The sequence below is a fragment of the Aythya marila genome (assembly GCF_965140915.1).
Source record: "Aythya marila genome assembly, chromosome: 8".
In the NCBI taxonomy this organism is placed as follows: domain Eukaryota; kingdom Metazoa; phylum Chordata; class Aves; order Anseriformes; family Anatidae; genus Aythya; species Aythya marila.
Genome location: NC_139049.1, coordinates 21,807,339 through 21,823,585, shown reverse-complemented (window position 1 = coordinate 21,823,585; position 16,247 = coordinate 21,807,339). Strand labels below are relative to the sequence as shown.

General features: G+C 47.8%; 1 protein-coding gene across 10 annotated transcripts in view; it reads right to left on the bottom strand.

The window, feature by feature from the left end:
• The window catches only part of PTPRF (protein tyrosine phosphatase receptor type F), a 364,428-nt gene that overhangs the window by 98,480 nt on the left and 249,701 nt on the right, over positions 1 to 16,247 (bottom strand). For all 10 annotated transcript variants that reach the window (XM_082766651.1, XM_082766653.1, XM_082766649.1 and 7 more), the window contains one exon: positions 809 to 997. In XM_082766651.1, coding sequence (XP_082622777.1) covers positions 809 to 997 — 189 coding nt within the window. The remainder of the gene's footprint in view (positions 1 to 808; positions 998 to 16,247) is intronic.

The following is a 16,247-nucleotide window of genomic DNA, read 5'->3' as shown; positions in this document are numbered from 1 at the left end:
CCCAGGCTAAAGCTGCGATGTAGCGATGCTGTGCATTGTTAAATATCCACCGCAATTCATGCTGGGGAGCTGCGTTTCATCGAGTGAAAAGAGCGGTGTTTTATTTTCTTTAATTCTGTAACGGGCCTTACAGTCCTGAGAGACTGAACAGTGCGGCAGAAAAACAAGAGTTCCTCACTAAACCAACAAGAACAAACTGTCTGCATTTCTAAACCTAGTATTCAGCTTATCAAATAATAAAAAAGAAATGGTAATATCAAAACTGCGTCCACTTTCCTTTGAAATCCATAGGATTGCTGCTTCTTGAATTTTTCTTTATTCTTGTGGTGTCACACAGCAAGAGTGATAAAGATCTCAACAGCAAGCAGAGCACTGTCTTGCAGCATCTGTGTAAGGAGTGAAGTAGTACAAGACCACTGATTGTAAAACTTCAGCCAGTGTCTCATTATACCGATTTGTACTGTGCTCCCATTAAAAGTAGCTGAGACCTGCTGAGTTGGTAGCGAAACATCGAAGCCTACCAGGGATCTGGGGCAATGTCAAGACATTCTACAGAAGAAAGAATCCAGGTGATGTTCCGAAAGGAATGTCTGTGCCAATCTATCCATATAATAAATCATGATATCCTAGTAGATAGGATCAGCTCCAAAAACAGCTTTTACTTTGCAGAAGAAACAAGCTCAAATCAAAGTAACATTTGAATTTAGAATTGCATTTCAGCATCATGAGGAAAAATAACAGTATCAAGTAAAGAGAACAGGGAGGAAGGGTAGGAGGTAGGGGAGGCTTACTTGCTTTGCTACCTTACCCGAGCGGAGCTGCTTGATTCTCCCATTGCTAGTTGCAGTGTCGACAGGCAGGAAGTCCTTGAACCAGGAGATTTCAGGATCAGGGTTACCGCTGGCAGCACAGAGCATTGTGGCTGTGCGGGCCTTTTCCACCACCTTCAGCTGCGGGCCCATATCAATGGTTGGGAAGCCAGCTGGGAGATGGTCTTCTGCAAAAGAAAGTAAAAAACCACACAAGGTTAAAGAGAAAGGTTCCAGAATAGAGATAGGATACAGTTGTAGGGACAGCAGTAACATGGTACAGCATCTGTGCCTCTGCTGGAAAACAGCATCCAGACTTCCCTACTGAGAAGGTTTTCAAGCCCTTAAAGCACATTAGGCTCTATAATGAGCATTCATTATACCAATAGAAGCTTCCACTAAATTTAACTCCGTTTAAATCAATTGCCTTGGGAAACGTCCATAATTTTCATTGATACGTAAGCTTCTTCTATTGTTGTTAATAATTCAGCAAAAGCAGGTATTTGCCTTTTTGTGGGAGGACCGAGTTGAAGATAACAGACAAACACAACGCCAAATAGTTTGAGGCATCTTGAAAAACAACAGCTAAACAATAAAAACCCTTAGAATGGTCCAGAGAGGCCCATTTGCTCTTTTTTGACTAGGAACATTCTGTCACACTGGTAGGATAGATTGTAAATCTCTTCCTCATGCCCCCAGATCTGATTCAGAAGGCTTTTAGAAACTAATGAATGTAAAGCTAATGAGCCACACTCTGCTCATGAGCCGCCTTGCCAGGCTGTGCCGTGGCAGGCTCCTGGTGCATTTTCTGGGCTGCAGAGAGCGACGGCGGTACGCGACAAATGGTCAGTGCACGCTCTGGCATGGCTCACTGAAATACCATAAAACCAGGCACCACCAGGACTGCTGAAGCCATTCATACAGCAGGTACAAAAACAGTTAATTGGCTTTGCTGCTGCAGAGCATGCTCAGGTAGGCTGGATTGAATACATTAGGCAGCCTTCACTGATAAGCCAAGGCATGCTCCAACATCGTCATTCAATAGCAGCTGCAGAACAGAGCTCATTTACTCATCCTGTAGCAAGATGTACTGTACTCTGCTAAGCCTGAACTGCAATCAAAAGGACATGCTTTCACGGAAAAAAAAAAAAAAGAACTTGAAGAACATTAAGCAGCTTTTAAAGCACCAGAAACTCAATTATTTTCAGTATCTTTTTTTTTTTTCTCCTGTTTTAAGGGAACTTAAGCAAACCATCTTCTCTGGCAAATCCAATTCTGCAAGGCTCCCAGCTCACTGCAGTGTTTCAACAAGCAGGATCTCAGCATTTCCCAAAGTCCCGGAGGAGCTGAACTTGCTGCAGCGTGATTTTTCCTGTTACCATCACACATCTGGACGTGTGTCCCCTCACTCTTTGACAACAGTGCCAGCAACAGGCCACCTCAGGTGCTTCCTTCTGCCTGTTCTGCCATACCTACAGCACAAACACAGCCTTTGGGGGCTAATCTTAGATAACTCTTCCCTAAGATGATCTCAGGAGAATTCCCAAGACCCATGACTTGTTTGTACATCCAGACTGCAGCAGAAGGCAACATCTGCTGTAAACAAAACATTGCCCTGGAATATTTTTTTTGCTAGGTGGATGAGAGTGGCTCTGAGACATCCAAGGTCTTCTAAAGGAAAAAAGGTTCCTGATTCTTATTAAGAGCAGAAACCATATTGTGTCTCCCAGGCCTCCCTAGAAGCTTCTCTCATCATGAGCAAACATAAAAGGAATACTTTTAAAAAATATATTTATTTATTTATTTTTTAAATGAAAGGTACCAGTGGAAACCAGTTCTTTTTTTAATTCACTCTCCATTGATTTTTAAAGACAAAAGGTACATAGAGCTTAACTGGAATGACACCAGAGCTAGCATTCAATAACAAGCAACAGAAGCACTCAATACTGAGCAACCACAATGCATACTCCTACATGGCTGAAAAGAGACAAAAGCAGGGCACACACAGATGTACAGCGTGGTATAGATTGAAAAGCAAAGGAAGATACATAAGAGAAGTGGAAAACGATGACATGCCCTTGGACCAAGGCCACGTTTGCCTAAAGTGCAGCACCTTGCTATTTATGATATTGGAGGCACAGATGTTTATTCTGGGGAGGCTGAAACCCTGACGTGATCTAATCTAATCACCACGCTTAGTATTTGCAGTCTTCCCGGTTTGTTTAAGATTTTACACAGAACACACGAAGCGAAGTATCACCTCGTTAACTTCGTCCAAAGTCTGTGTGGAGGCTTAGCAAAAGCTAAAAGCAAATCCGAAAACAGCATTTGTGCAAAAAATCTCTTCCCATCCGCAAGGATCCTTCTTCCACAAAAACGAGAGAGGGCAGGAAACCTTTCACAGGTAAGCGACCCTGAGCAGGTTGCGATGAACCACGAACCAGCAGAAGTGGTAGGAGCTAACCGTGACTTCACTGGGTGCAACAGGGAAACGCTGCCTACAAAGACCCTGGAGCAAAGCTATCTCTGCCCTTCTAAGAATCCCAAACGAGGCCTGTTCTGGGCTCCAGAGAGGGACTCAGAGCCAGGTTCACTGGCTGCTAGCTCTGGGCTGCCCCGGGGTCCTGCATTGCACCTAGGCCGTGATGTCCGGGCCTTGAACTCAAGGGGAGGACGAGCCCCTTGTCTGGAGGCAGCCTCCAGTGCTTGAGCCATCTGTGAGCGGGGACTTCAGCTGCTGCCTGAGCCCTCCTGGGTGTGGAGAAACCCTTCTGGGGTTGGCACAAGGCCATGCCTCCTGTCAGCAGCGCTTCAGCGTAGACCAGGGGGCTTCGTTTCAGCCCAGTTGGGCGGCGTTGGCTCATCGGGACGGTGAGGGATGTCTCCGTGTCCAACCACTGCAGGCAACGATAGGAGTTCAGAGCTGTTCTTGCCTTGCCTTCCCCTCCGGCAAAAGTCTAATCTAGGTCTAATTATGAGGCTCAGTCATGCCTCGGCTCCTTTCAGCCCTCGCTAGCTGTACTGACTTGTCCGCACACGGAGCTCGTCAGTAATAGCTATCCTGTTCGTGCCAATACGTGGATACTCTAATTCTAGAAATGAGCTTGTCAGCACTTGGTTTTATTCAAGGACAGTTAGTATGCTTTGAATACACATTAAAACAGGCTCCGGACTCACTTCCAAGTGCAGGCTATCTAGACACCAGCTCTTTCTGGGACTCAGATACTGTCATGGGGTGTAGCTCCGGTAGGCCTCAGATTAGAGCAGCAAAATCCAGCCACGGGCAGGAGTTTTACAGGCGCTGCAAGCTCTAATTCCCTCCTTGGAGAAAAGCAGTGAAAGCAGGAATGACTGAGAGGAAAACAACAAGAGAAGAGGGGGAAACTGAGAAAGAAAGAAGTGGATTTTGCAACTGCAAACTGAAACGTGGAAAAGCCCCGGCCAGGCTGAGGTCTCGCTAGCAGCAGTCACCGAGGAGCCAGGAATGTCCCTCTGGCATCTAGCGTGACAGCATGTGCCGAGGATATCTCATCCTGCTCACTTGACAGCTCGCCTTGCTAATCCCCTTCCCGAGGTGACAGAAATCTAACCCCCCTGCTCCTGCGGTTCTTTTGTGCCGCAGATTTCCCATCTTTAAGGGGGAAGCGAGGGTAAGGAGCCTTCCCCACAGCCCCGGACCGGAGCTGAGGCCTCCTTTACAGCTGCTGCAGCCACACAGCGAGCTCCTTACAGGCTCACCAAAAAACACCTTTCTTGAGGCTGCTGCCGTGAGACACACAGCCATTGGGGCGTCCTTATTTTCTACATCCCTCCAAATATCAGCTGAGGATAAGAGCACCGAGGCAATTGCGACTTCTGTCTTTTGAGACGCATGGATCAGCCCCAGTGTGGGGCGGTGTAACAGCTGCTTGCCGAAAGGCCTGCAGAAGAGCCCATGGTGAGCACAGCTGTTGATGGCTGAATCCTGCAGGATTAGCCCCAGGATCTTGCTCAAAACTTGTAATCTCTCACAGAAGTGAAAAACTGGAGGGCTGGATATCAGGTTCCTGCTGGCGCAAACCCCAGATGGCACCCAGTGGTCTTGCAGCCGGGCAGCTGCGCTTTGCAGGTCATATCATGACTTGGCACCTGCAAAATCTTCCCCCTAACACCGTGAATTTCCTTTGTGTCAACATAATTCTCAGAAACAGTATTTTAGAGAAGACAGTGAAAACCGTAAACACATTTACGGGTGTTATTTGTCATATTCCTCTTCCTATAAAAGCCAGGCCTGCTTAGTATCATGAGTCCAATTGTTCAGACTGCTGAGGGAGAGGGAAAAAAATGATATTCAATATCATTTGGAAATAGCAAAAAGTAGCTTTTCTATATGTTAGAGCCCTAGCTATAAGGTTAAATCTCTTACAATCTATCAAAAACCATTGCCCCACTGGAAGGGGGTGTTCTCAACTCATTTCTGGAGAGAGACTGGGCCTGATCCGCTCCCAGGGCTGAAAATAGCTTATCTAGCCCACTGGCTTCTGCCAGCATGCATCAGCTGAGGAACTTCCAGCCCAACATTGGTTTTAGGGTAGGAATGATTAAAACACAAAGCTGCTTTGTTTTCAGTTCTGCCAGCTATCTGAAGCCACACAGGAGTATGCAGTGCTCGGGACAAGGCAGGAAATGGATTGAGGGCAGAGGGAGATCTCTGATAAATGCATTTGACGGCAGTCAGCACTGCACAGGAGCAGAAGGCACATACAGAAAGCTATTTCACTTCTTCCGTACCCGCTCGGTGAGCTAGGCTGGCATCTCACCCGGTTAAAGCCACCAGCGCTGAAGCAATCCTGGTAAGAGGCAGAGGGCTGGAGCAATGTAACGGGATGCTGGAGGGGTCTGCGGGGGGAACCCTTGCCTACTGGACTCCCATTTGATGGATCAAGGGCATTACTCGACACATTTTGCAAGCTTCCAAAGCTCCCTTTGAGGCACTGAAACACACTAGCAAATGCTAAATTACCAGTGCAAGAAAGATAGCCTGGGTAGTCGGTGATATTAACTAATGAAAGATGCAAGCTAGGAAGATCGTAAGCACACCACAATCCAGGACATCTGTTTGCTGAATAAACAGCCCTAATTCCTTCAGCACAGGTTACACAGCACAGCTATTCAATTACCGCAAGACAATCAAAAGCACTCGAGCAATCCAGCGGCCCAGCAGAACGGCATCATTTTCCATGATAAGAAAACCCTGACACGGCGCTGCTCAGGTTCAACTGATGCTGCACAAAGAGCAGTTTATCAGCCATTTTGAGGCGACGCTCTCTTCCTGCGTCCCTCCTTCTCACAAAAGCTCCCCGAGAGGCTCACCGACAACATTACCCAAATTTGTGGCCTCTGAAGGCTGCCTGGTGCCAGGCTGTGCCTGCACGGGGAGGAGGAAGGAGCGAGTGCGGCTGTGCGTGCTTGCTGCCGGAGCCAAGTCTCATGCAGGCTAATTAATGCCTCGTCGACATTGGCACCGCCTTTCAATTGCCTAAGGAAAAGGTGGGGCAGTGAAACCAACCTGTTTCAAAGGCAGCAGAGTATTAATTACTGGGTTAGCAAGTATAAAACAGTTTCAGGCAGGCAGAAAACACAAACAGTCATCTATTGATGACAAGGCTCTTAATGACAAATCTGCCAGCTTCAGATGACATCACGCCAACGTGACACGCTGAAGCCGCCTGCTGAAAACGAGGAGAAGGGTGCAGATGAATGGGTGGGTGTGGAAATTAGCTCCAGAAGGACTTTTCTGTGTCACGGTGTAACCACATGAATTACTGCACAAGAGCTTACAGTAAACAAAGTATTTGCTATCTCTCAGAAAGATCACAGCAGCAGCAGCAACAAAACAGTTCACAAAAGAAAGAATCTGAGTCAGTCCAAAACAAAGAAAGTACTGTAAGGAAAATTCAAGAAAATACGAGACTAGACACGGCAGAAGAGGATAAACTGTCAGGCTGATTCTCGCCCCGGGGGCTGGCGGCGTGGGAGCTCGCTGGTCCTGCTCATCCTGGAGGTTATGAGCCCATAAAACACCCACTGGAGACAGGGCTAACCTTCAGCTGCCAGAAGGGCGCTGCTAACGTTGTCCCTTGATGGCTGGACGGCTGGTACCTCTCGGGCAGGGCCGTCCCGATCTCCTTCGTGTCACGGAGGGGAGCAGGGCGGCTCTGCAGATGTGGGAGCTCCCGACCGGCCCCACCGTGGTCTCAGGCCACGTCCTGGCACCGCTTCTCACCCTGCTTCCATGAACGTGGTGGTCGGGGAGCACAGGGCCGTGGCAGCGATGCCAGGGCTGGCACAAGCCCTCCGGTAGCCACACACTGGCCCTGAGCACTCCCTCCTGCCCAGGGCGCAGCCTGGGTTTGCCAGGTTTGCAATTCCTCTCTCTTCTTCCCAAATAACGCCTTGTGACCTGTGCTTCACAGAGGGCAGCAGCAAGATGATTAACAGCCGCCGAAGCTGACTCAGAGCCGATCAGGAGCGAGCAGTCAGTCACATACTTCGGCAAATTAAAGGTTTGCACACACAAGCCGCTGTTTCAGCCCATAGTTTGGGGATCTTCCTAAGCAATGACAACATCTGCTCAGGATGCTTTAGCTGTGGAGCCTGCTATCAGCTAGGAGACCTCAACCTATGCTGGAAGAAAACAATCATTTACACCTTGATCAGCTTAGACTGCAACAGTGAGACAGCATTTACAAAATCCCGACTACAACATCGTCCTTCAGCCAGCCCTGGCCACCTCCTCCTTGCTTTCCATTCTGGCTTCCTTTCTGTGGCAGTCACACATGCAGTCTTAGTCCTAAACTCAATTTTTTTGCAAGACTTAGGCTTGGTATATCTAAAAGAGTGGGAGAAAATAACAAGAAGGAAGATTATAGTAGCAGCTTATCTGCTCAGCCTAAACAAGCTCCATACACAGGGGAGAGCCTGCCTGAGCTCCTGCTCCAAATCCAAGCCCGGTATTATGCCACAGATGTAGAGCAATGTCCACAGACAAGTCATCTCAAACCCATCAACATGCAAAGAAACATCCAAACAAGTAGTTTTTCATGAGAGACCAGAGAAACCAGACACTCGTGTTAATGAAGTACAAAAAATGGCTTAGGCTGTAAGGTGCCGAGAGTCCTTCCAGGGTTCAAAGTACAGCACAGCAGAGACTACAGCAAGAAATGTCAAGAATGTGGGTGAGGAAGAGCTTACGCACAAGTAAAACTGATCACATCTGCAAAACTCCCTGACTGAGCAAGAAGTGCCCCTTCCTTAACCCTTGCTTGGGAAGAAATTTTGTTTATTCCTTCCCCACCAAAAAACAAACAAACAACAACAACAACAAAAAAAAAACAGTATAATTTCAAACAGGTAAAAATAGAGTTTTGTGGGATAAGATTAGATTCTTTCAACAACTATTACTTACAAAACAACAAAAAAAAAAAATACAAACAAAACCTAAAACCAGCAGTTGGAAGCACGCCTTTAAAACGCTCACAAAACTTCTTTAAGCACAATGAATTCAAAAAGGTTTTGCAGCCAGCTATTAAGACTCCACAGTAAAGGAACAGTAAAAGACACCCAAGCTGTGCTTTCAGGCAGGGCTGTGCCATTTGTTAGTACCAACTGTTGAATAAAACTGCCCGTAGACTTATTTTCCAAGCATTGTTTCTTTTTAATACTTTATACCGAGTAATCGAGCACAAGTACTGTCACTGCACGTTTCCCTGTGACAGAATATATAAACACACTCCCACTAAAACATACCCCAAACTTCAGTCCTTTCAGAGAAAAGCTTGTAAATGGCTCTTTCTGGTGCTTGAAGTCATTTCTGAATTCCCTGCGTTTTCCATACCACTTCACCTGCACTGATGTGCTATGTCATTAGCATGGAGATTTTCATTTTTAAGATGTGCAATCAATAACGCATTTCCATATGTCATTAAATACAACGTGCGGTTAAATTAATGGGGCATTTGACTTTTGATCCATTTATGTTTGGTTGCAGCTCGGTGCAGGAAAAAATGCATGAGAAGTGAGTTAATCTGACAGCAGAGCTCTCCCACGCTTCCTAACGCCGAGTTTCAGATTAATGTGAAGCATTCCTGCTGCCACTCAGCTGGAATACTAAATCTGTTCATTTCCACTTCACAGGCCAGAATGCAAGATTTTCGGTCACTTAACTCCTACTGAAAGGGCCAGATCGTGCTAAAATCTGATTTCTATTTAGCTCCTGCAGCCTGGCTGCATCACCGCCAAGCCAGTGGCTTCTTCTCTTCTGGAGGAACATCACAGCCTACTGAAGCAACAGCCAGCAAGTCTAGAGGAAAAAACTTTAGGCTCAGGGACAGGAAGAAGTTGTATGTTTTTGGCAAAATATCCTGCTGGAAAATCCTGATTTCCTAGCAGTTGTCCCAACACGGGGAAGAGTTCCTACAAGAGAAAGCCTTTCCTTGCTTTTAAACTACTGAAGAGGAAGGCATTCAGACAGCAGGGTAGAGCTGCAATTGCTGACTTTTTAAGGATAATTGCTGTGATATTACTTGAAAGAGAAAAATAACCCCCTTTTGCCTGTCTTTCACCCTCCCCAAAACCCCCAATCAAAAACTCCTGAGAACACTTTAAATGTTCTGGAAATATTAGCTTGGAAATTGAAATTTAAGTTTGTACTGGGGAGGAGCCAGAGAGTCATTAGAGAACACACAAATATGCTCCAGTTCTGGGATTCACAAACTGCCGGGGCTTCAAAAGGACAACAAAGAATTCCCCCCCAAGACGAATGCCCTGCCGAAACACCTCCTTGCTCTCTGATCTTCAGGACTGAACTGAGACTTGAAGGCAACCCCCAAAGTTGCCCAGCTATGGGACGGAGCAGCTCTGTAACACCGTGAGAGCTGGAATCCCAAAGCCAGCAATCACGGCGTGTGGGTGTGGGAAAGGAGGACAAGCACAGATTCTTACAAAAAGCAAGGCTCCTTTGCAGCAAACGGGCTGGAAAGCACCAGCCCTGGTGCTCAACCGCCTGTTTTGCTCCCCGCCTCCCTGCATTGCCTTTTCCCTGACCCTGAGCCTTTTCTGCAGTGCCGTCCTGTCCTCCCACCCTCAGTAAGTTCTCACGCACGTAGCTACATTTGCCATTTCCTTACCTGTAGCGATCTGCGTGCTGAGCAGGTGCTCAGAAAATAGATCAAAATGTTATTAACAAGTTAGCAAAACTAGTCCACAGAACCAGCCCCAGCAAAGGCCAATCCAGGAAAACACAAATGAAATTTCTAGTCTGAGGTTTTATTTCTTTAAAGAAGAAAGAGAAAATTACTTCAAGAAAACGTTCCTATCTTGAGATCAGGTACCTCTGTGAGCCTGAAAATTTCTCACGTATCTTTTCTCAGAGAAATTCTGTCTTCAAACGAAACAATAAATGTGAAGTTTCAGTGGATTTGTTCTGTTGCAGCCAACTCAGGCATGGAAAGTCTGCAGGCACAGAAATCACTCCTAAAATGTAAGAAGGGCTTTAATCTGATCTGCTCTCCAGACAGATCAGTGATAGGGCAAATCACTGCTTTCTATTCAGAAGTTTTAAAATATTCCACTGCATAAAACATCTTGAGATACTCGGTAAGTAACTTCATTTACGTGGTGGGGAAGTGACTTCTTGTACAGGGGAAGAGCACAACAAGACTTGACCAGAGTCAGGGACAGAAATACTGCCCTACTGTGAGTTTTATATCTTCACATGAGACACCACTTTCTAGAAGCCCTGTTAATTGCCCTGGCTCCAACAGCACTTTAGAGGAGACTCTGGTTACCTCAACAGTCTTTCAGAGACCATAGGAAGGAGAAAGGCCCTCAGTGAAAGACCAGCAGCACGCCCCTGACTGCACACCATAAATAAGACATTATGCCCAGACAAGCGGTGGTCTTAATGCCGGGCTGATGTCATTGATCAGAGTTTAAGAGAGGACACACACTTCTTACCCAGACAGCAAGAGTTACAGAGGCTCAGCATCCTATTTACTGCCGTGCCACAACACCCATCTTTTCTGAAGGATGCACCACAGGAGGAGGGGCTGACAAATTCAGCCAAGGCTTTAAACAAATCCCCAGAGCAAGCCCTCATGAATTAAAGAGCACGCAACAGATAAATGGAAAGCTGGCAGTGAAACCACATCAAGGCCAAGTGGATAAAAAAAAAAAAAAGGCACCTCTTGGCTCCCGTGGTACGCATCTTAACATAAACCACAGGCAGGAGATCAGCTACAATTCCTCTGCTTTTCAAGAAGAACACATTTGCTAACGTTAAAGGTATTTGCTGTTAGCCAAAGGCCCAATTTTTCCAATGAGCACTAGAGGAATTGTGGCTCTGCCCCCTCTCCCTGGCAGGGGAGGAGGGCTGCAGAGCTCGGTGGCATGGGCCTCCGACTTCCCAGCTGGGCAGGATGCGTTGTCCTCGAAGTTGGTCCTTTCCCTTTCCTGTAAACATTACCCGGCACAGACCAAAAAGGCTGGACAGATACCTGGATTTGGCAAGCTTCGGCCTTGCTGTGCTAAGAAATTAACTTAAGGAAAACTTTAAAAGGGTGTTTCCCTCTTGAAAGCGCCGAATACTTGGCCTTGTTCTGAAGGCAAGTTGCCATGCTTCCACTGCAGCTAATTCCACTTTGATTTAGGACGATCCCTGCATCATCTCCACACCGGCGGCTGGAAGAGCAGCCCCCACAGCAGCTGCTGAGGTTTCCTCTTTTTTTTCCTTTTTTTTTTCTTGGTTCACCTCCCTTACTGCCAACCATCTCCCCTCCTGCAGGCAGACAGCCAGAGGAGCTCCTGCCTGTCCCAGTTGGTGTTTCTGTGCCACATCCACAGCCCGGCGTGCAGACAGACCTGTCCCTATCGACTCCCTGGGAACCTCAGGTGCTCCTGTTGCACCACAGGGGATGTCCCTGTGCTCACTGTCCCCGCTGCAGGTCCGTGGAGCAGTGCCACACGCTCACCCACGTTGCCAGCACGGAGGAGTTGCCCTCGGAGCGGCGCAGGCACGGTGCGTGCCGGGTTAGACCAGATTTTCCGGTAGAGATTACAATTGCACTATTTACATCGTACACCCAAGGGGAAGAGACCCCGGCTCTGCTGGCGCAGATGTCTTAGCAGGAAGCTCGGAGGCTAAAAAGCCCATTTGAAAGCCGCAGCAGCCTCCCCGACCTGCTCCACCACGGCCCAGGTGCTTTCGCTGCCCAGCCGAGCAGCTGACACTCCGAGTGCTCCGGGCAGGGCGTTGGGAGCGATACCACAAGGCCGTGGTTTGATTTACTGCCAGGTGAGCCCCGGGTGCTGGCGGTGACCACGGGAGGGGAGGTCAGGCAGCGCCGTCCTCTATTGCAGCGTGGCAGCGGCGGCTGTGCTAACGCGCTCCCAGATCAGACCGCCGGAGCTGGAGATGAGAGCATGCTTGGGTATAACTAATTGGAAATAGGCCCTGAATTCCTAATAACCAAAGTTATCGTCCCTGGGATTTATGCCAAATTAGAGACAATTAATTTTCCTCTCTTGATTATTACACACCTTAATAGCTCTGTCCTTGAGTCAGTTCCACCCTTCATGCGCAGAGCCCTTCAGCTCAGTCTCTAAAATTTGATGTGCATGAAGAACGGTTAATAAGAAAGTTCTGAATCAAATCCGAGTTACCGTATCAAAATCTCTCATGTTTTACAACAGTGGAAAAAACAATTGGATTCAAAGCCTACTTCAGATCCTAGATTATAAAGGCATTTGCCGCATAGCCTCTGCACTCCAGTCTTTAGAGGCCTTAAACAATTCCACATTTCCCTTTAAGATGTTCTTTTAAAATATCACATGGCAGAATATACAGATAATCAGGATTGTTTTCATTAAATGATTTCAGTGAGGTTCACTGGCTTTATTTGATATACAAAAGACTATTTAACCTTCTCCCAAGGTACTCCCCTGATGTAATTACAAGCCGGAGATGAGGCACGGCTCTCCCAGCTGCAACCACGAACAGGAAAGAAAACTTTCTGCTAAGCAGAGGTCGCTGCGCGTCTTTCCTAGAGGATGCAAGAGGCTCCTTGCAGATATGAGTGCTGTGAACCTGTGTTTCCCCAGCTCAGAGCATACAGGCCACTGCTGTCAGGACGATTCAGCTAGAGAAGGTAAGAACAAGTGTGTGGTGAAAGTAACTGCTGGCACTCCTCTCCCAGGCATCCCTGACCTGCAAAGCAAAGAAGACTTTGCATCCCTTTTCAGTGAGGCAACAGCAAACCCTGCCGAGTTTGCTCTGCTGAGGCCTGAAGACACGGCTGTGATCTTCAGGGCTGATGGGGAATCTGACCACAAGCTCGCTTGGGACACAGGAGCACACTTGCCAAGGACAGAAAGGGAACTTGCTGAAGCTCAGCTGCTCACTGCGCTGAGCAGACAGCCACCACAAAATGCCTGCACAGTGAGACCCTGATGCTGGAGACAATCACGGGGGCCTCAGACTCCATGGGAAAATGCTGCACTTTCTTCCAGAACGGGTTTTTTCAGACCCATGACCTGCCCGAGGGAAGACAAAGTGGGGCCTGATCCTATCTGTGGAAAATCAATACAGCCCTGGTCTTCCCCAGACATAGTGCAATCTCCTCGTGACTGGCCCCGTGTCTCAGCAGCTGGAGAGGGATCTTGGGGTTTTCCCTAGGAGGCAGAAACAGCAGGGAAGCCACAGACCCACACAAGCTGAGCTGCCTGCTCCTGAGGCTTACGCACCACGGCCCGGGCTCTACAGCAGGCAGCAACCCGCTGTGCATTTCTCATCTCCCCCACAGCACAGCCAAGGCAGATCTCTGCAGAAGATCTGGGAATATCACTGAATGTTGCCATGCGAGAGCTGAAAATCCAGGGTTCATACTGATGAGTCCTTGAGCTAAGGCTAACACAGCTCTCCAAGGCAGTTTACTCCCTGGTTCCTTCTCCTTCTCTCTCTCTCCCTGCTGACATCCCTGACACACTTGGTTTCCAACCACCTAGAGACAGAAAGTGGCATCCTAAGCCTACGGAAATAGGGGAAAGAAAGTGTTGGGGAGATGCAAGACCTCTAAGATCACATGAAGCAGGTTGAGCAAGAAAGCATCCTCTCAACTTGTGGCTCACAAACAACCCCGCTCTGCTACAGAGCAGCAAATAAACACGGCTTCACCTTCCCACACATGCAAGCAGCAAGCAGAACATCAAAATAAATGAAGCAAGCAAAACCACAATTTCATTTGCTTGCGAGAGAATACTTTGAGACAACAATGGACAGCCTACGTGTCTCTTCAGAGAGCTCTTGGATTAAAACACCTGAGAAGCCCTGGTTCGGGAGCTATGGCCCCAGCAGCACATGAAGCTGGGCTGCCACGAGCACAAGCTTTGTGCCCAGACCGTGACACGCCGAGAACAAAGGCAAAAGGTCGATCCTTGCCAGCCAACCACCTGCAAACAGAATAAACAGCATCATCTTACATTTACACTGAGAATAGAAATTAAATTAGCAAGTAGATTTTGATCATGAAGTGACCTTTAGAAATGATTGAGAGAAGAAAACGTTAGCCACTGTTATTTCCTCTGACACACATCCCTCCTGAAGGCAGCTTTGTGTGCAAAATATTATTGCTAATTTTATTTCACATTTTCAAGATGCTGTTAAGAATTTAAGATGACTCCTATGCTCTTATTTTTTCATAGATCAGCTTTGCTATCTTCTTTCTTCCTATAGGCACCAACTGGGAAAAGCCGCGTAGCTGGACTTAAAAGAACCGGACAATTCTATGATGTTTAATAAGGTTTGTAGCTATAAAAGCTAAAAACGGTAAGGGTAATGAAATCCTATGCTCTGGCGCTTAAGGTATTCTCTTCTTCTTGTCCCACATGCTGAAGGATGCACATGGTTCAAATGGGGATGGGAAGGAAGAGCACGGCTCCCTTCAGACACCCACAGGGGCTGGCTGCTGCCCGAGGGCAGAGCTGCGGCCAGGCAGATGGACAGCAGAGCGCTCTGCCCTGCCAGCTCTTCTTGGTTGACCGTGCTCACGGCTGACTGCACCAACATATGAACAAGTGCAGCATTTGTTGCACTAATCCTTAGGAGTTTCCCAAACGAAAGTGGGCTTTGCTTTGCTTTCTTCCTGGCTTACACAGGGTTACGGAAAGATGGCCAAAAATTGCACCTATTTTATGGCTTCAACAACCACATGGTCCTCCGCCACTCTCATCACATCTTGCTGCTTTCTCACTCACATAAAACTGCGGAGATCACGTGGGATTCGTGCCTGCGTTGTGACAAGCTCTTGGAATAGCCTGTACCTTTCAGAGTCTTCTTTGACCTCACACTGAGGCAGACACGGTGCTGTGTGCCACTCCATCCCGCACACGTTCCCTTGTGCCTGCATCAACACAAGGCTCCTGGCTGCCAAGGCTTCTTCTCAGCATGCCAGGCTGATTTGCCCAAGGCCCAAATCAGGCCAGACTCACACTTCCAAAATTTGGTAACCTCTTATGGTAGCCAGTTTTATTGTTTTGTGTTTTTTTTTAAGCAGTGCCACAGAGTAATCACTGAACCGTGGCCCACACACCATCTGTCAGTATCATCTTCTAAGACACTTCATCATTGCAAAGGTTTCCAACATCAGTTGGAAGGCCCTTGGCTACTTACTCCGTGCCTTTCATATCTGATATTTTAAGCAGCTGAAACTGCACTAACTTCTGCATCACACGGGACGCTGCGGAGCGCGAGGCGGCAGGCGGGTCATACGGATGATCCCGCGCTGCTTTGTGAAGCTGAGAACATCACAGCGCAGAGGATCGGGAGCTCCAGCAGTTCTTCCACTTCCAATGCAGCCCCTTTCAATTCTCTCTTGGCTGCACTTTTATTCCACTGCCTAGATGCAGCCAGCCCAAACCTCTTCCCTCCATTGGCCCTGTGCCTCTTTCCACAATCCAGTTTTGCTGGGAACAGAGAGGCTACTCCGTTTGCCAGCCTGTCCTCAGAAGCACGCTCCAGCTTTCAGAAACTCTCCTGCTCCAAAGGATGGCATTTCGTCTGGCTTTGCCTCCTTCCCACTGATCCTTCTAGTGCATTTGTCCACTCACATAACCCACCTATGTGAAATACCAGCAGTAGCAATTAAGGTGCCGTCCAGTCCCATCTGACCCTAGAGGTCAGTACTCCTACAATTAGCTGTCCCAATACCATTCATATCTTAGTCACCAAGACAAAAAGTCTGAAACCTCAGGTATAACTGCTAGCTGAACCAGCAGGAAACAGAAAGATCCCACAGCTGTGCACTAGAGGGGTCTCCTTGGGTGTAAGCACGCGGGGAGAAATTCATTGTGTGTGAGGGTGAGCCCCGTCCCCCTCGCAAGGCACCCGCTGCCGCCGTGCGAGGA